Raw genomic sequence first — 20,352 nt, forward strand, 5'->3', positions numbered from 1 at the left:
TTATTACTAATAAAAACGTTCATAAATAAAATTGAAAGTTCTAGTGGCCTTTTTAAGTAATTAAAAAAACTGGAGGGTAGCCTGGTCTCCTCCCCCGTCCCTTTTTTCTCAAAATCGTCCGATCAAAGCTTTCAGAAAGCCATTTAGCCAAAATAGTAAAATTAATATGCAAAATTTAGTTTAAATTATTCACGTAGGGTTAGCCAAAATCAAGACCTGCATTAATTAAAAACATTCAGAAATTAAATAGAAAACAAGGTTTTTTTTAACTGAAAGTAAGGAGAGACATTAAAACTCAAAACGAACAGAAATTATTCTGTATATAAAACGGGCTGTCCCCACCTCAATGCCCCGCTCTTTAAAATTGCTTTAAAAGAAGAGTTATGAGAAAGTTCTACGACGACTCGCTATTGATCCTTACTGTCTTACCCATACAGACAGTATTGCTTCATTCTTTTATAGAATAGCTGAGAGAGAGAAAACCTCTTTGAATTCATTTAAATTTGAAGAATTAATATTACTGAAAAAACCCACAGATTGATAATTTCTAGGCTTTATCCCTTAATTCTTATATTTAACAATACACAGCGCTGGAAGGCCGAACAAGGATAGTAACTAATTCTGTGTTTGGCTTAATGCATTAAACGCTCTACTACTAGAACACCCAAATAATTGGATCTCCAAAATGGGCAATGAATAGGTCGGTACATTTACCCTACATCCATTCTATTATTGGCGAGTTGGGAAGAGTTGAGGTAAATGCAGCTAAGATTCACTGGATTCATTTAGCCAAAGCTTTACTTGCAAAAATTCTTTAGTTTGGAAAAAATATATTAAATAGTTATAATATGTGTGCGCAATATGCTTTTACGAGTATGAAGTTTAATATATATACTTTTCCGAAATCCCAAGATAAGGACGGAAATTTCAAGATCTTTGAGGGACAACGCTTACGGGCGCATGTAGTAGCTGGATGGGCTAAATCAATGCTAATTTCGAGTTTTTCCTATATGTGTCAGGGAACGTTAACATTTGCAGAAATGCTTTTGGTAAAATCCCGAAAGGAAATTTCTTGCTTGTTCTGTTCTACCAACTGTTACCAACATGGGTGCATCAAAGGACTATTACAAAAAAAAACTTTGGAAAATACATCAAAAATTTGTTTATATACATTTTTACGCTTTCATGAGGCGGCCCAAAATTTTGAGGGAGGGTTGGGGCTCAAACCCTTTAACCCCCATTCCATGGATACTGCCATGAAGACCCACCAATTTTTGGGCTCGTAAGAGTAACATTCGTTACTATCACTCCTAGTATTTTCACACTTCTGAGACAAGTACCAAGAGCCATAAACTGTAGTTAATAAAATATTACCTAGACTTATTTTACAAGAAAGGACTCATTTAATAAAAAAAAAGTCCAGACAAAAAGAGAAACGTAAAATACGTGGTTAAAGTTTAACAGCACAACATTGATTTATACTGTGAAGCATAAATCAATTGACAAGAAGCATTTTCCAAACGTCAGCCAAACAATGGAAGGGCGAAAAGGGAATACAACTTTTTGTAAAGCGAGGATTTACCTACAAAATGACAGATGAAAATAGCAACAGAGGAGTCCAGATGTTTGAATACAAGAATCCACCCATGCCGTATTACTTTGACTAAAATTAAGTAGGGGTGGCTAAAAAGAGAAAATTAATTTGATTCTTTTATGTAGAAGATCTAGAAGTGTCATAGTCGGAAGGGTTTTCAGAAAAAAATGAATGCCCACTCAAGTTTTTGCCAACGAAGAAAATCTTATCGGCAATATGCATATGTGTTAGCCAAAGAGCAAGAAAGAAAAAACCGTAGCATGCAATATTTGTGAGAAACGGCGGGGGGGGGTAATATTTCACTTCCTTGCCCCAGACACAAACTCATAACTCCACTTACCCCCTGTCCCTAAAAAGTATCCTTTCGGAAAGTTTCCATTCCATCTCCTAGCTTTTAGACACAACACGGTATAGGCTGCTTACCAAAAAACCTCACTAAACGTGACCTTCGTATTGCTTTCATTGGTTTTCAATTAAACGTATTGGTGTATGCAATTTCCAGGGGCGTCTTTTTTTTTTTGGGGGGGGGGGGCAGTTACTCTCCCCCTAATAATGTGGAGATTTTTTATATGCCCCATTCCCCTTGACAATCCGTATAAGGACCCCTCTTGCCCCCCCTCCCCCCATAAAAATGCTGGAGATGCACCCCTGGCAATTTCTACAATAAGAAATACTCGCTTGCCTCTAGGCCACAGACATAAAAAAGATGTATACTGTATTTTCAGGATTAAAAACCAACTGACGCTTCAAGTCTCGTTCTTGTCCCTGTGGACGCGCTTCATTGTATAATATCATGTGATTGGTTTCAGATTAGTGATTGACCGGGAGTTACGGACATTTGACAATTATGTGATATAAGAGGGTGATGTTTTGCAGTTTAACCTACGATACAAAAAAAAAGAGAAATAAAATTGGATTCCAAAATAAGCACTGGGTTTATTTGTGTGTTCAAGTGTGGATAAAACTGTCAAAAATCTCCAGAAAAAAAAGCTTGCATGTACTGCCTAAACTCCCCTGTATTTCATCTTCAAAAATAATGTTTCATATAGCGACTGTTCTGAGAAAAAGCGTTGATACCTGGAACTCTTTGTAATAAATTTAAAAACAATTAGTTTATAAAGTTGATTGAAACAGCACTGGTCAAATTGGCTTTTATCGTTTAAACATAAAGGAAATGCATCTAGTTTGTGAAAAACAAATTAAAGAATACTCAAATGAAGACTAAAAAAAACCCTCGTTTTCTGACAATAAAAACCACAGAAATAACTGAAAAAAGTTATTTAAGATCAACACCAGAGTAATGAATTAAATTCAAAACCAAATGGATAGGGGCACAACAGAAGAGGGCAAAGGGAAATATTATGCAATATAATTCACAGTGCTAGTCAGGTCTGATAACCCCATGTCCTACTGGTTTTCTGCCTAGACCAAATAATATGTAAAATACTTATATAAAGACATGATCATATCCAGGATTTTTATTTGGGGAGAGAGGGGGTCCAGGTAGGTTAGATTAAATATTGACTGTGAAATATCGACTGTTAATATTTAAATATTTTACAGTTAAAATATTCTTTCAAAAACCCTACATATATCATGGTTTTGGTTTTAATTTATCTATTGAAATGGTCCAGGTCAGTGTTTAAAATTCCACTAAGGTTCGAATTTTATTGATCAATTCACAATTGTTAACCTGATTCATAATTGTAAGAGAATATTCAATCTTTGCAAGCTCATAAACAAAGAAAACCCCACAATCCCAAACGTAAAATGTTTTTTTAAGGCATCAAATACTCCAAGATTGGATTAAACCGTCATGAGCCAAACCACTGGTGCTAAAAGCCTTCAAATTATCCTGATTTTATAAGCCAAATTTCAAATACCAAGGATCACTATGGTACATTTCTAGAATAGGGTCGAAAGGACATCGGTGTCAAAACGCACCCTAAATCAACAACAACACCATTTCTTGAAGAAACATCTTTTGTGTCTCCCATTGAAATTGTCCCACCCAAACTATACAAAATTGAGATCTCATCTTCTTTCTTCTAAATTGTCTATTAATTGTATCACTAGAAAGCAATTTGTACTTTGGCTCATTGCCAAAAATAATTAAGACGTGATGCAGCCGAATTTATACCTGCAATCCTTGGACCAACCATGCCTCTCGTAGCTCAATCCCTGCTTCCAGTGTTACATCTGGGTGGAAGCCTAGAATTGAAGCTGTTGAGAAGGAAACATGTAAAGTAAAAAATTCTTACTTCATAATATGCAGGATAATTATAGTTAAGACATTTTGACTGCAATTCCATATACTTTAACCTCAACCCCATCCCTAATGTACAAACATATAGCTGGAATTATGTATTCCACATATGCTTTCTGTTTCTGGATTCCGTCAGAGTTGATTCAATTTACAGGTAGACGGGTTGAAACAAGAGTAATACATGGCAAAATACATGGGAAATATACAATTTACATTGTATATTTTGGGGATTGGACGTAAAGTACAGTGGAATCGTAGTAAAAATGCGTTAAATACAATTATTGTGTACATTACGAAGCAAAAATTGTTTTCTTAGCATGTTTCCTTCTTACCATGCCCAATTTTAGGCTTATGCCTACATCTGTGCAACGGCCCTGTCTCCTTGCCCTTGCTGTGTATACGAGGTGAACGAACGAATTACTCCCGATCCAACACTATGATTTAAGTATATTAATTCATTCGTCTTTTAACACAAATTTAAGTAATACAGTAAACAAACGAATCTGATTTACTTTTTCAGTCACAAAGAATGTTATTGCGCGAAGAACCACATTTCTGAGACGGATGCTAAAATTTCATCGTTGGTAGAATCTTGCATTAGAGCCCGGGTCATTGAGACCCAACGTAACCCTTGGTGTAAAAGCTCTCAATGAGCCCTTACCTAGCGTGAGGATGTACAATAATGCATCTGCTTGCTGTGATTGGGACCAAGGTTTTATTTTTTTCAGATCTCTGATTTACCCCTTTTGTTCCTCTCCAAGCACCTCCCATCCGCAGACCTAATTAAACATAAGAAACTAAAACTATATGCATCTTCCACAGTAACTAAAAATTACACCCCTTTCTACCTTATCGCCGTATCAACTGCTTTATTTATTAGTCCTAAACATTTTCAAATCCAAGTAAATGAGACAAAAGTTTTAATCCTTGAACTAATATCCTGTATACACTACCTTTTCCCCCTTTTTTCATGCCAAGAAAAGCTCATCATTATTTTTTGGCAGTTACTTTTACTCTATCCTGAGCAGTTTAAACCCTGAGACCTTACAAAGCACAGCAAAATTGGATTACCGTTATTTCAGAAGACTTCTCTCATTTATATTCTTTTACAAGAATGAGTAGTAAATCTTTTTCTGTCATCAACACAACAGATTTATGTTGTTGTCATTCAAAGGACACTGAACTTGCCACATAACCATTAAAAACGGGAATAAAAACGAAATATTTTAGTTCCAAAACGGATTATGGCCTGTCTATGTTTAGTTTCGGTTAAACATTGTTGCTTCAATTTTCAGGTATTCCGTTGAAGGGAGGGCAGGTGTATCATACCCTTCCCCCCTCCCCGCGGCTCCAAAATTCTTCAAGTATATAACAAAAATAGACAAGCCTTACGGATATTGATACATAAACACGTTTTTTTTAGTATTCCCGTAGGAAAACTACCAGTTTATGCCCCATCAAATGAAAATTGAAATAATGTCTAATTTATGAGGGGCACAATTAATATAGAACTTGGATTTTTAAGGTAGGGACAACAAGACAAACCTGCTACAAGTGGATCGGAGATTCCATCAATACAAAATTCTTAGCCAATGCATTACAGTTCAGAAAGAATATTTAGCCGACGTAAAGATTTTAGTCGCAATTAATGGAATTTAGCCTACGCAAAGCTGAACCTAGGTGAAGCTAGAACCCTGTGTAGAGGAAATTCAGCCCACGATAAAAAAAAAATTAACAAAAATTTAAGCCTGGCAGACCTGATACACACCCCACTGGACGCGGTAAACCCCATCTAAAATCGGTTAAAGCGACGGTCAAAACTGAAACAAAGCAAAAGTTCATGCCAAGCCTTTACGATGTCAAGTTTCAATCTGTTTCGTACTCTAAATTTAAACCATAGTTAAATCCGAGGAGGTTAAAAAATAGCAATCAAAGTTTAAATCAACATAAAATTAAAACCAAAAAAATTTACACAATCCTCCATAAATAAGATGAATCGTATTATGTTAAGATTAAATTTTGGTGAGGCTGAGTTTCACGTGGAGTTTGTCTTTACTAGGTTGAGCTTAGCCGAATAGCGTGCTGATAATTTTTGTTGTTGTTGATGTTGTTTTTTCTTGTTATTTATGATGAGTAGAATCATTTTGTGAATTTGGTCTAGCTCGATAATTTCTGCCTAGATTGGATACTGCTAAGTTATGTTTCATAAATATATTTTTTTTTAATTTGCCTTAGATCATATACGATAAAATTTTATTTGAATCATCTATCACGATCAAAATAACAAAATTTGTCACTCTCCTCAAACTAGAAACCGATAAACGACAAGGTCATAAATCAAAATGGTAATTTTTTACTAAATTGTCAAATATTAAACACAAACTTAAGAAAAGACCATTTTTCAAAAAGCTAAAATTAAATAAAAATCAAATAAGCTTAAAAATAAAACAATGGATTATGGTAAATGCTTAAAACGATGTAAAAACAAAGAGACCTAACTTGCATGGTATCTTTCTTAGCAAATTTTAATGTGCGAATAAATAGGAATTTGAAGGTAAATAGCCAAAGAACGGTTTTAATCGGACAGTTTCGAGTTTTTTTCTGCACATTTTAAGGTTAACGGGAATAGATGTGTTCTTACGGGCTGCTCCCACGGCGTCAATAAAGTTAATAAAACTTTTCAAAAAGTTAATAAAATATTACTCGTCACATTATTTTATTTACTTTATTCCAGTTAGAAAAAACTTGAAGTTTGTTTATGTTTTTCAAGAAAGTAAGCAAAGTTTAGCCAATAACAGAAGAATTCTGAGAAATTTCAAATAGGCTATAAGAAACTAACAGATATATGGAGTTTTGAAAGTAAACAATTACTCATTTCTTTAGCCAGAAAAAAATAAAATAGGCATACATGTAATACAATAATAGATACTAAATACATATTACAGTGTGTACTTGTCTAAATTCTTTGTTCAGGAAAAACAAGGGTATTTTTATTTTAATTTTTACGGGTCTTAACAACATATGTATGTATAGATCCAAAAATAAAAGTAGAATTGTGTTATAGAGTGTTATTTTTTCTCTCATGAGGAAGTATTGGGACTTAGGAGATTTATCCCATTTAAACATTTGGAGTAAATTTAGATAGTGCCAAACAAATGTGTAAACTTGAATAGGTTATAAAATCTTTAATAATTCAAAAAACAAAAGGTAAAACAATGATGAATAATTCGAAGACGGGGAAAATTTTTCTAAATGAATAACCCAGCTCTATATCTAAGATAATCAGCAAAGCACAGAAAGTTATAACAATCCTATAATCATCGCTTCAAGGAACTGGAGAGTGGTCTTAAAACTTAGTCTTAATGGCCGAGTGTTTTGTTGTAACTCTTATTTTATATTTACCTGTTCTTTGCTGATGACGGTTCTTAGATGTAGAACCGAAATATTCATTTAGAAAAACTTCCACTGTCTTAGAATAATTCGTCATAGTTTTACATTTGATTGTCTGTAATAGGGAAAGGCAGTGTGGTCTTTGTCGCTTTTTGAAAATCCCCTCTCATAAAATCAAATCAATATTTGCCTCTGATTTGAAAATCAATTGCGTAGCAAGAACAGTGTAGCAAGTATAGACCAGAGCAATTAAGATTACTACATGACAAAAATTAAAACTGAAAAACAAGACAAACCACTAAACTACTTCAACAAATTACTTATTATATTGCACGGAAAAGTATTGCTCGTTTTTGTTCGTATGAACAGTAATACTAATACAAACTTCATTCTAAAAACGAAGAGTACAGTTAGTTCTTGGGATGTGGTACTATTATCACTTATTAGTCCAAGGTTATAACGGTGCTTATTTAGATTTTTTTTCATACGTTCATTACATCAATCTGCCATCTGTTAGTTGCATAAAGTAGTTATTATAGTATTATGGCCTTATCATGCTTCTAGTCATCGTTTATTTTATTGCTATCTTCTTGGCAATGGCCCTAATAAGTACTATTAAAATGCACCGAATTGTTAAAATCTTTTATATTAAACATTATATTGCGGTCAAAATATTATGAAGGTCAATATTATAATACATTATAGTAATCACAATAGCTCTAACTTAGTAAAGACTAGAGTGCCTTCACTGTATTCTTTCCCTAGCCTCATCTCCTTAGTGTCACATTTATAGGTTTACAGCGATCCGAGGGGAACTTGTCACCCCTTCCACACCCCGTATACCGTCATTTGGTCACATCAGGTCCAACATTGAAGATAGTGATTTTAATCAAACCATATAAAGATTATAAAAATGTACCTCTGCGTGCAACATGTTCTGTACAGCCCCTGGGGCAAGCGCCCGAAATTACAAATATCCCATTTAAAACAGAGGTATCGTAAATTTATTTTAACAGAAAAGTCGACGCTTTATGCCTTGCACGGGTAAGAGTCATATTAATATTTTCAACCGATATAGCCAAAATGCCCCAAGTAGTGCCCATTGGCCCATGTACATCCCCTCTATATCCCCAATTCGCATATATACAGTTCAGTAGATGGAAAGTACTGAATCTCCTGAGCTTGCTGAATCTAAGTCTGAGCCTAAACCCAAAATTAAAATTTTAACTAATTTGTACTAATCTGCAGTCCCCTGCACAGGGGTCCCGAATTCTGCAATTACCCACTCGTCTGTTAAAATAAATCTACGATACCTCTGTTTTAAAGTGGATATTTGTAATTTCGGACCCTTGCACCAGGGGTTGTACAGAATATGGTGCCCGCAGAGGTACATTTTTTAACCTTTATATTGTTTGATTAACATTGCCAGACAAAAGCTTCAAAGAGAAATTTTAGTAGAAAGACAGGCATGTTACAGCTTGCTGAAATCAAGATCACGTATACATTTTAGCGTAGATAATTTGAGGGCCGTGGGCCAGAGCCCTTTCTACGTCCCCTCTCAACCTCATTAGATTAGACATTTTGCATCTTGTTTAAAGGTATGGGAGGATCAGAAATAATCGTATGACTTCTTCAAAACTCAGAAAGTATATATTCCTTTAACAGTATTTGATTTCGTGTCTGAATCAAAGAATGGAAGGGTAGTCTAGTCTGAATGATTTTTGTCAATGTAGAGTAACTAAGGCAGTACCCTAGGGCCCAAACACCCTTGTCTCCACCCTCGTAGCGTAATAAGCATAGACACGTTGCATCCCTTTCGATTCTTGGTGCTTTAGAGACGACTATGATAGTACTATTGGAAGGCCCCAAACAGCACCATTGGCCCCAGGCCTCAGTCTAGAGCACATATTTCACACTTGGTGGTTAGCTTCCAGCTAAGTTGGTATTCAAGGATTTTTGAAGCTGCTGATTTAAATTTTAGGCAAATTTCGAAGTTCCATAAGAAAGAACTTTCAGAAATCATAAATGATTCAAACATAGCTTTTGACTTTTAAGAGAGCGGGTATTTAAAAACTTCTGAAGGTTTTAATTACACATGTGGGGCTAATATTGCCATTGGTGGGTCAAAAATCAAAAGACATTAAGTGCATATTAAAAAAAAAATTTATTTCTCAAAGTTTACTAGTAAGCTTAATTGGTAATAATGTGATACAACTGACAGGAATGCATTTAAAAAGAAGAAAATGCTGTTGAAAAATCCCGCTGTATTAGAAAAATGTATGGTTTTAAATTTATTTCTGCAAGATAATTTATATTCAAATATTTTCTTTCGTGAAGTCAGGGGCGGATCTAGAGCAAAATATTGGGAGGTGGAGGCAATGTGACAAAGTGCCAATAATTGATCAAATTGACAAATTTATTATGTAAAAAAAGAATAAAAGAAGAAAATATACAGGATAAGAGGGCACCAGAAAAAATCTTGGGGGGGGGGGTCCCCCTAGATCCCCCAGTGCGTGAAGTTCGACTAGTTTGAGCAGTTTAGCCTTTTTTAATATTGAAAAAAAGGAGAACTGTTCATTTTTCTCTAGATTGCTTTTGCCACTCTAGCCTTTTGGGGTGTTAGAGAAGGGGTGACAAACCACACTTATTTGCAGTAATTTCTATGGGATTCAAGTTTGAATTCATTGTAATTATAGCTTCTGTTTCTCTTCTGACCCATTTCTGTTCCTTCATTTCTTTTCGTAGTAATTTCTGGCATTTTTAAGTTTGAAACTTTGGATAAGCTAATTTAACCTTATCTTAAGTTTTGAACTTACTCTTTAATTATTGCAGAAAACAAGTGTTTTTGTAGTTAAATTAAAAGGAAAAAGTGCGTGCTTTTTTTTATTTGGAAGATAGGGGAATAGCCTTTGCGGTGAGTGGCTAAACCTTAAAAAAAAGCACCAGAAAAGGGTGCCTCATGAACATTTCCAAGTTAAAGGGAATTTTATTGTAGCCCAGAAATGTGTAGTTTTTGCCTTTAAATAGGCTCACTCATGCACATAACATTAGGGGTGAGATAATGTAGCCTGGAGAAGTGCCAATAAGACAAATTTTGGTCAGAGACAAAATGACCTATCTGTGATCTCGCTTGATTAAGGGAATCTCTTTTTTATTTAAGAAGTATATTTATAATTATGTACAAGATGAGACCCTTTTAAATACTGGGTTAGTGATAATAGTCATGGCTTTAGCTGCATCTCAATTACCCCAGCAGCCATTACAATAGCACTTGCCAGGAAATAGAAGAAAAGATGGGCTTAAGACGTGGACGTTCAACTGAAAGAAACATTGAACAGATGTTTACTCAACCCATAACAAAATTTGGTCATCGTGAGTATAAAGCAATCAATAATATTAATTCAAGAATTGTAGTGGAACAATTAACTGAAAGTTGTTTAAGAGTTATAGTTCAGTGACACAATAAAAGAAAAATATGTATGTAAATGCTTCATATGAATAATCAAGAAATTACAAAGAAATGTCTTTCTAAAAGATCAACAGTATCAATCGACCAGGTTGGACAAGAATTTATTTTTTCCCAATCTCAGCTCACCTGAATTCCGCTATCCCTAAAACACGCAAAAGATAATTTTTTTTACCATCATTTCCATCAGCAGTAACTCCCCCTCCTCTGAAGAAAAATGTTAAGGGATGAACTGGTGGTTTTGATAGAAGACAAATCGAGTCCTCCATCCATCCCAACAAAAAGTTAATAAAAATATGGCTTTCACCCTACTATATATAACTGCCTTTAATTTTCCTATAAGTTGCATATGGTGAATTATCTACGCCTCGAATATATGCAACTTTACGTATGAATACATATTTTACATGAAGCTTCAGTTGTGTTCTACCAAAAATCAAGTCGATTAGTTCTTAATTTAAGATAATCGTCTGAAAACTTTTGCTGGATCATAGATATGACAAAGAAACTATAAAAATAGTCTTTACTTTGATGAAAGAACAAAAGCTCCAGTTGTGAGACACTAAACGGTTTTTGTCAAGCGTTTCTCAGCCTTCTTAGAGCTACTGACCCCAGAATTTCAGTTAAAATTCCTTACACCTTAGAACACCGGTTTGAGTACTCACAAAGAAAACTCTAAAATTAATATTTTACAAAACGCGGAATTCTTGCTTTTTGTAATTGCATACTTCACGCGGTTAGGCACAATATGAATGCCCAAAACGCCACAAGTCTTTTGCTCAATTAAATTACTAGGTCGTGTACATTTATGGAACCTATACTCGAGGGAATCAACAAATGGATTTGATATGAAAGCATCGTAGAATTTGGTATACTTTGCTATGACTCGCACAGTAAAAAATAGCATATATTACATAGGAGCTATGTTCCTTAAGCCTTTTCTAATTTATATTCACTGTATATCTGCCTGATTAAATTAAGACTGCATACCACTAGATGGCTTCGGTGATTATTCCTTTTTTTTAAACCACCAAGCTGGATTTAGTTTTTACCATAGACGTTAACTTTAAAGCTCCATTTAAACGCTTAATAATTGTAGAGTCACTGCATCTTAACGCCATCTATTCATCACTGAACAAAATATGTAGGATGTTTCGTCTTTGCGGTCTTATTTACGCTTTTTTCCTGAATTCTTGTTCTTTTGTCGCAGTCTAAAAAGTCACCCTCAAAGATGGACTTGTATATAAGTGGTAAACAATGAGAATGGTTTCTAAGCAAGTATGAGCTGCAAAATTCACAAAACGCTAGAGTTCAAAATGAAAAAAAAATTGCCCTAAGAGTCGCAAAACTTAAAAAAACAAAAGAAAAGACAAAAAAAGGCGTGAAAATATGTCTTAAGACGATAAAAAACAGGATATAGAACGAACTGTTCGACTTCTCATCCAGAATTTAGTTTCAATGGGAGAACAAAATGTAAAAAATAAAGAGAAGTAAATAATATTTTAAGGAAAAAACGACAACAAGAATAAAAAATATCCAAACACACATTTTGTAATATGGATTTCCAAAACAAAAAGCATAAAGAACCTTCTATGTGCTGCAAAGCCATAGAAGGTGCAAAGAACTTATTTTTCTCACACTTCTTAGTTTTTTTAAGTAAATGATATTGTTATTAATCCTATAGCTCAATCAGGGCGTACCAGTACCTTACTCCTCAGCAATAATGAGAATTGTTGGCTTTCTGTTGAACTTTAAAAAGTTCTTTTTACGCCATCTATGTTTTGTTCAAAAATAAAAGTAATTTATAGATGGCTATCGTATGAAAATTTGTTCAGCCGAATTGTTTGAAGAGCTTATTTACAAATTGCAAATGTTACTCTGGACACTTTTAGAAGAAGTATTTTTAAATTCTCCCTTAGAAAAGTTCTTATTCCACAAGGCTCACAATAATATTTGATTTTATTTTCTTTTTATTCATAGGTTTTTAGTAAATTTTGTTTCATGTAAGCAGTTTGTAATTTGAGTGATTGTTCCTTAGCAATTGTAACTTCATAAAATGGTATATTATTTTCGATAGAATTTAAATGTCTGTAGTAAATGTATGTTTTACTCGTCTTTTATTAGTGAACACGGTGGAATTATAAAAAATCTTCAAAGCGTTTTGGTCGTTTACTTCTGTTTCTTCGGAAAACTCGTTGAAATATGAAACCAGAGGCCCACAAGGTCCTCCTTATTTAGATTTCTATTCCTCCATAAATTCCATCTTGCTTTATATATTTTCTTATAGCATCTCCCATCCCATTTGAGGCTCAAATAATCTAACTGAAACTGGTTATATTTCCTTGAACAACATATGGCATTATTCTGCGAGCTGAGTGAAATAAGACATAATGACAGTCACCCTCAGTACATAAGAGCATTATGCAAGTTCATAGTTTTGCATAAGATTAAAAAGGGTGATTTCAAGCCTTCCAAGAAAGTAGTTTTTTATTCGACTATTTTAGTGAGGGAAGATGTCAAAACTGAAAAAACTGAATATCTGATGTCAAAACTGAATAATGTAGCTTCAAACTGCACATAACATATTAAATTACTTAGGTAGTATTTGAGCTAAGGACATCTAGTAAAAATAAAAGCCTCCCTGCTGCCTGTAAGAGAATAAATTTTTCACCTACGACCAGTGAATAAAAACACACTAGAGGAACGTTTGTCACTTTCTAATTATTCTCCAAAACAACTGCAAGATATACCCGTGTTAGTAGGGTGCCCCAAAATTATCAAATTGCAGCCTTTAGAAATTGGAAAAGAACATCTTTAATATTCTTTAAGAAAATAAGTGTATAAATACGACTTTATTAAATAACAAACCAGCTATTATCTTAGCCACAAAGGTTTCAAAACCTCTGTTTGTAAAGTTTTTCAGAATCTCTTTGATTTTAGCCAACTCTCGATGGTAATACGAGCTAAGCGCGTAATAACATTCCTGAGTGGACGAAAGGCTAGAAGAGATTACAAAAAAGACTTAAAAAAGAATCAAAGATTTGTTTATATACATTTTAGTAACGTTTTTACAAGTCGAACAAATATTTCGCAGGAAAGGGGGTTCAGCCCCAGGAACTCCTCCTCTCTGGATACAGCCTTTGATCCCATGTAAATATTCTTTTAATAGGGTAAGTATTGCACTTTAGTATTACTGCTTTTTCCAGTCAGAATCCACAGACACAATGCACTGTGTACATTCTAGGCTGCAAGCTAAACTTAAGTCAGTTGTTTTTGTTCGTCAGCTTCTACAAGGAGCGATAAACTTACTGAATGTTTAAGATTTTTCGGAAGAAAAAAAGCTTACTAGCTGATTTTTTTTTTCTTCTCTCAATTTACGAACCATGAGTTTGAAAACTAAGCGCAACAAAAGACTTTTGATAGCTCAAAAGGCATTATACGACATATCTTGTAAAAGCAATATTTATTAGCAGTCTAGTAGACTAAGTCCTCCGGATTGATTAGTTCACCATTTCTCAAACAGTTTTGCTTTGGATTAGAAAAAAAAGCTTTTTGAAAAAATAAGCTTTGAAATGATGAATAACTTGAAAGGACACATTTTCCGAAAAACTAGTGAATATCAAGAATGTGCCAAAAAACTGGAAAAGTAATATGTATCTGCATCAACGTCATCTATTATTTTTCAGGATATACTTACTTATAAACCAGGTTACTAAGTTGATGGCCCAAAGAAATTTTACGTTAAGCAAATAAATAAGAAGAGCCTTGTGGTTGCGCAGTTTGCTAGAAATTGTAAATGGAATAAGGAAACACATAAATATAAATTCACACGTTATAGGAAAATTTGAAGCGTGTGTTAGGCGAAAATCCCGATTTGATTTAATTTGACTATTGAAAATATTTTCAACCAGACTGAAAACTACACGAGGGATTTTTGATTTTTGAATTTCAATATATATATATATATATATATATATATATATATACAAGGTTGTCGTTTTGGGGGTATGTTCTCTCTCTCTATATATATCTCTCTCAATCAATCTATCTAATATCTCTCTCTCTCTCTCTCTCTCTCTCTCTCTCTCTCTCTCTCTCTCTCTCTCTCTCTGTGCTTGTGTGTCTGAGCAGATGTTTGATTTTCTCTGTGTCTGTCTTTGTGTGTTTGTGAGTCTAAATTTGTGCGTTTGCATTTGTATTTATTTCTCTCTTTATGCCTGTGTCGTAGAGGATGTTATATATATATATATATATATATATATATATATATATATATATATATATATATATATATATATATATATATATATATATAACGAATATAACGACTGGAAGAATATAACGATTGCGCGGTTTTTTTTAACTAGAGAAGAAGTCAAGCTATACTTTCTTTTCTTCCGCTGCTACATTCATGTAAACCACTATTCTGTGGTTTATCATTCCAATCTATCACAAAATGATGTCAAACGGATATCAAGTGTTGCATCATTACGTTATGAAGAATGAGCAGAGCCAACCGTGCTCTGAGTCAGAGTCACCGTGTTTCTAAACTTTACAATTAGTAAGCTCTCCCATTTCCCCCAAAAATTTTCTAGGCTTTCATATGTGTATATCTTTTCAGCTAAATTTTATACATTTTCTATCTGAGCTTGTTTCTTAGAATCTCTAATTTCAGTACTTTTGTTTTCATCTTTTTAAGTATCTCCTATACCAACGGAAAGAAAGTCACATACAAATCTGTAGACAAGAGAAGGGACAAACCCTACCTCAATATGAGTTCAAAAGACTTGAAGCTGCATAATATAGTCTTAAGAATCCTCCTTTAGCATTTCGACACTACACAAGGAAAAATACTTTGACCCTACCTTCTGCATTAGAGCCAAAAATGTTTGTGCCTATAATCACATACATCAATGACATTTAGGTATCTATTAAATATCATATGTCAAGTATATTTTAGTCCTTAAATAAATAAGATTAGGCAATAAATAAGAGGACGATTTGAGTTTTCTATGCCGGATTGTTGACACAAAAAGAAGTGAGCCCTACCTAGCCTCTAAAACTTACATATTTCATTCTAAACCCTATTATTACCAACTTGGTTTATCAGTAAAAAAATGAGGCAGTGGAATTGTTCTAACTAAAATTCACTGTGACCAATGCAAATAGGGTTGATAAAAAACAAAAGTAATAACTCACAATAGCTGCTACATAGAATCTTGCAAATGTACTTTGTTGATTTCTCGAATCTGTTAGATTTTCAGGGAACCTCTGATATATAGCTAATGACGATTCACCTTTCCGACACAGCCAAGAAAGAATCTAAAAGAGTAAAATAATTCTAATCTATTCAACAAGCCAAAAAACTATCACTGTTTTTTTTTATGACTGTAACGAATATTCGTCTACCATTCAGCCCAAACCTAAAGATAAAAAGGAAAATTTGGTTTATCTTGGTCCCCCGTACGTAAAAGCGGTTTCAGAACACATATCATTAAGAAAATTAACAACACATTAAGAAAAATTAACATTTACACTTCCTTATCATTGACCCAGTAAAACTATCAGTTCCCAAGTTTATCAAGGTAAACCCGGAACATACTATTTTATTTAACCAAGCTAGCTTAATTTCACAGGACAAAGGTATTGTCCAGCACTACAGAGAAGCTGTTGGAATTTTTAAATACCAACATTTAGGTCTAGCTTTGAACAGACATTCCGGTGGTTTAATAAAAAATAAGTCATATTAGGTTTTCTCAAAAGAGAAGCTAATACTTTAGTACATCTCTGAAATATAGCTTGAACCACCTTCCCAATTACATAATCAAACACGTCAACAACCTCTTTGGTCACGAAGGGTGTCTGCAAGGAATGTAATTACTAAAATCAGAAATCATATGACATAGTTCTCCGATATTTAATTGCTGTTCATTTTGTTTTGAGTGAATGAATTGTTTCTGTTATTTCTCAGTTGTTGGCTAGTATCCGTCGATAGCAGTTCTACTTTTTTGTGCTTATCGCGGGTATTGGCGAATGCCTCACTTTGTGGTTGTTAGGTATTTGGTTTTAATTCTTATAATTTTGCTGGGTTTTATTAAATTTTATTTACCTTTTAATTTTGTTTTTTTTTTAACACTGGCTTATTGAGTTTGTTTTTTTGGTTTTTTCTTCGGTATTTTCCTTGTATATATTATTTTGTTCGCGCTGAAGAAGAGAGGCGGTTTTCCTCTCGTAACATTCGCTTTGTGTGTTTTTTCAGTATTCTCGCTTGGCCTTAAAAAAAAACATTTTTGGTCGTTTTCTTTCTTTATATTATGGCACGCCAATGTCGTTTAAGAGATTACCTTTCCTTTTTAAAAATTTACCGTCTCCAAAAGTTTTCCATTGGTACCAATACTAAGAGCTACACCGAATATGGTAGATTTAGCTTGATTATAGCAGGAAACAAAACTCGTTAAGAATTTATTTCTGTTTTCCAAAATTTCATCCATCTGTAATATTGTATTCAGATTTATCTTCAGTTAACATTTTACAAACATTTCTTTACATCCTCGTGGCAATTATATATGTACATAAAGCACTTATCAATTATCCCTATTTTTGATGCATCGGAACTACTCTATGCACATATTTTGAAATATCATCGTTTGTGCTTGTCCAGGTTAAGATTTTTTTTTTCTAAAATGATTCTTACTATTTCCCTTGGGTAACTGAGTAACAATTATTTAGTTGGGTAACTACGTCACAATCACCATCCTTGTGCTACTGAATATGATCTACAAGTGAGAGAATGGCACTCGTATTTTGAAATACCATCGTTTGTGCTTGTCCAGGTTAAGATTTTTTTTTTTCTAAAATGATTCTTACTATTTCCCTTGGGTAACTGAGTAACAATTATTTAGTTGGGTAACTACGTCACTATCACCATCCTTGTGCTACTGAATATGATCTACAAGTGAGAGAATGGCACTCGTCGCACGCTTATTAGCTGTAAAATTTGCTCCGTAAATGTCTCTTTATTCGGTCTACTATCGTTTCTCATCTATTATTCCGCCTATTGGACTTTGCGATCAAATGAAGTATTTATGACGCTATTTTAATGCTCTTTATTTAACCAAGTGGAAAATTGTGGCACCATCTGTAAACTCACGACAGGAATCGGTAAAATTGCTGCGTTTACCGACCAAGTTAACTTTCTGTAGATGACATGTCAGTAATTTTGTGGTCCTTATTTTACCAAACAAAGAATTTTAGCGGCGTCACTAATATCGGCATAGATTGTTATAACAAAACAAACCTATCGTCTTTACGTTATTTTTTGTAGAATCGGCGACGCAGAATACCCGTGAATACTTATGAAATACCTATGAGCTCGTCATGAGTATTTCACTAGCCGAAAATAAAGTCCAAAATTACCTCCTCCGAACTCAGCAGCACCAGGAATATAAAGTTGCGGAAAATCATGGCGCCTCTCTTCACGATTTTACCAACTTATTTTTTTTACCGAGTGGCCAAAACATTCGGGAGAGGGGACGTACCCCTCCCCCATGCATGACGGCCCTGATTGCAACCCTCATGTCGAAGAGCTGATCAAAACCGTCTCAGATAAAGAAAAGTTTTTTTTTTGGGGGGGGGGAGTCTCCTAGCACACCTTGTCATTTAGCAACGTTTTAAATTTCAATCGTCGGGAGAGACCTCTTTTTCACTCTTCAACAAATCACTTGTTTTAAAAATATAATATTGAACTGGAGGCACACAAAACTTGTTTTTTTTTTTTTTTACAATCAACGTGGTTCGAATTTTGGACAATTCGTGAGTACTTATAAGGAGAACAAGCAGAATCCATAATCGATTCAATTCATTATTCCTATTTAACATACATATCGGCATATACTTCACCATAAACAAATCCGGCAACTTGTTATTTCTCTGATATGTACTGCATTCCAATGCTGACAAAAAATGCATATGAGCTGAATTAGTTACGGTTTGGATAATTCCACGTTCAAGATTCTCATTTACCGACTCAGCAAAAGTCATTGACTAGCTGGAGTAGAGATATGAGTTTTCTATTGTGTAGAACAATGGAAAAGGTGAGAGTGAAAGTCAATTTACTTTCTTATATGAAAATTAAGGACCTTGAAAGAATACGCTGTAAAGTAGAAAGAAAAATATACAGTTCTAATTAAAAATATTGGTATCGATTGTTATGACAAAACAAACCAATCGATTTTTGCAATATTTTTAGAATCGGCGGCATAGCTACGGCAAGTAATATATTTTGATGTGCAGGGTTTTTCAGCAAGGAATTATGTATCAGCTCGTCATAGGTATTTCGCTAACCCAAAATAAAATCCAAAATTGCCTCCTCCGAACTCAGCAGCACCAGGAATATAGTAAGCATTTCTTTATCTCTAAACTAGAGCGTCTGTATTAGATTCCTCTAGTTATTACAAAGCTGCAATTGAAGCCCTCGCTCCGACAACTCCATTTTGGAGGGATTTAAGGCGAAGCCTGCAGGACGACAGTCGTAAAAAAGCTTATCGTATACTTCTTTGAAATTATCAGAGAAATCACCCCACATACAACAAAAATTTGAAGTCTTATCTCCCCCTCGCCCTTCCCCCAACAAAACTATTGCAGAAGGGTTTCAAGTCATTTACCAAGTTGTGAGACAAAACTACGTAGACGTACAGAAACTATAACTTTAGAATATACCGGTACTCATTTGCAGAGAGAAAAGTTCTCCATCCCTTTAAATCACATTCTTTATACCATCTGGAGGCGTAAAATAGGCTAACATCTCTTTCGACTCCCTAAATACAACTTTTACTCAAAAATGAATACAACCTTGATTTTTATTTTTGCCAACGAAAAAAAACCACACCAGGTTCGAACCTGCAACTTTACGATTGGGAGTTGAATGGTCTACCTATAGAGATAATCGGGCTTATTATTTATTTTATCTTTGGTCTATTTATATATGAAAGTAAATCGGTTTCCCATAGACAGATTTTTTTTCCAAGAGTGATAAACGCACGAGTTATAAAGATTGTCATTACCAAGGGCTGAAGACCTGAGCCAGTGGAGAAAGGTGACAAAAAGTGCCAACATACAGGCATCAAGCAAAAAATCCCTGAATAAGAAAATTTAAGAAGACTCGAACTGGAATGACATTATGCGAGCCCAGTGAAGCGAAGCGAGTGTTACTTGTAAGGATAAGCCAAAATAATTTTTAAAATATAATGAGTTATAAGAGGTTCTAAAGCAGACAGCTAAAACTACACTTCAAGAATAATGACGACCTTGATCTTTTTATAGTTTTAGATGACAAAAAAACTACTTATTATTTTTATATTCTAATATCAGGAAACAATTTTGCGAACTAATAGGGTTTAGGTCAAATTTTTCATTCAAGACCACATATTTTCTTGACCTTCAATAATGGAGTCAAACAAAATGTAATAACCAAAGACATTAACTTTCGAGTAAACGACAACTTTATATTTGTTGTTAATTCTTTTTTTATATCATAGATGATTTAGTTCAAATCTCAGTAAAAAAAAAAAATCATTTTAATAAGAAAACCACGGGGAAGCTATTGGGTTGGTAAAACTAGGAAAAGGGTGATGCAGT

The 20,352-nt window shown here is 34.1% G+C and overlaps 1 protein-coding gene across 1 annotated transcript in view; it reads right to left on the reverse strand.

The window, feature by feature from the left end:
• The window catches only part of LOC136038761 (uncharacterized), a 264,699-nt gene that overhangs the window by 86,835 nt on the left and 157,512 nt on the right, over nucleotides 1–20,352 (reverse strand). Inside the window, exon 10 of the mRNA XM_065722136.1 lies at nucleotides 15,916–16,038. Within this exon, the coding sequence (XP_065578208.1) occupies nucleotides 15,916–16,038 (123 nt within the window). The remainder of the gene's footprint in view (nucleotides 1–15,915; nucleotides 16,039–20,352) is intronic.

This window comes from Artemia franciscana, chromosome 18 (assembly GCF_032884065.1).
Source record: "Artemia franciscana chromosome 18, ASM3288406v1, whole genome shotgun sequence".
NCBI lineage: Eukaryota > Metazoa > Arthropoda > Branchiopoda > Anostraca > Artemiidae > Artemia > Artemia franciscana.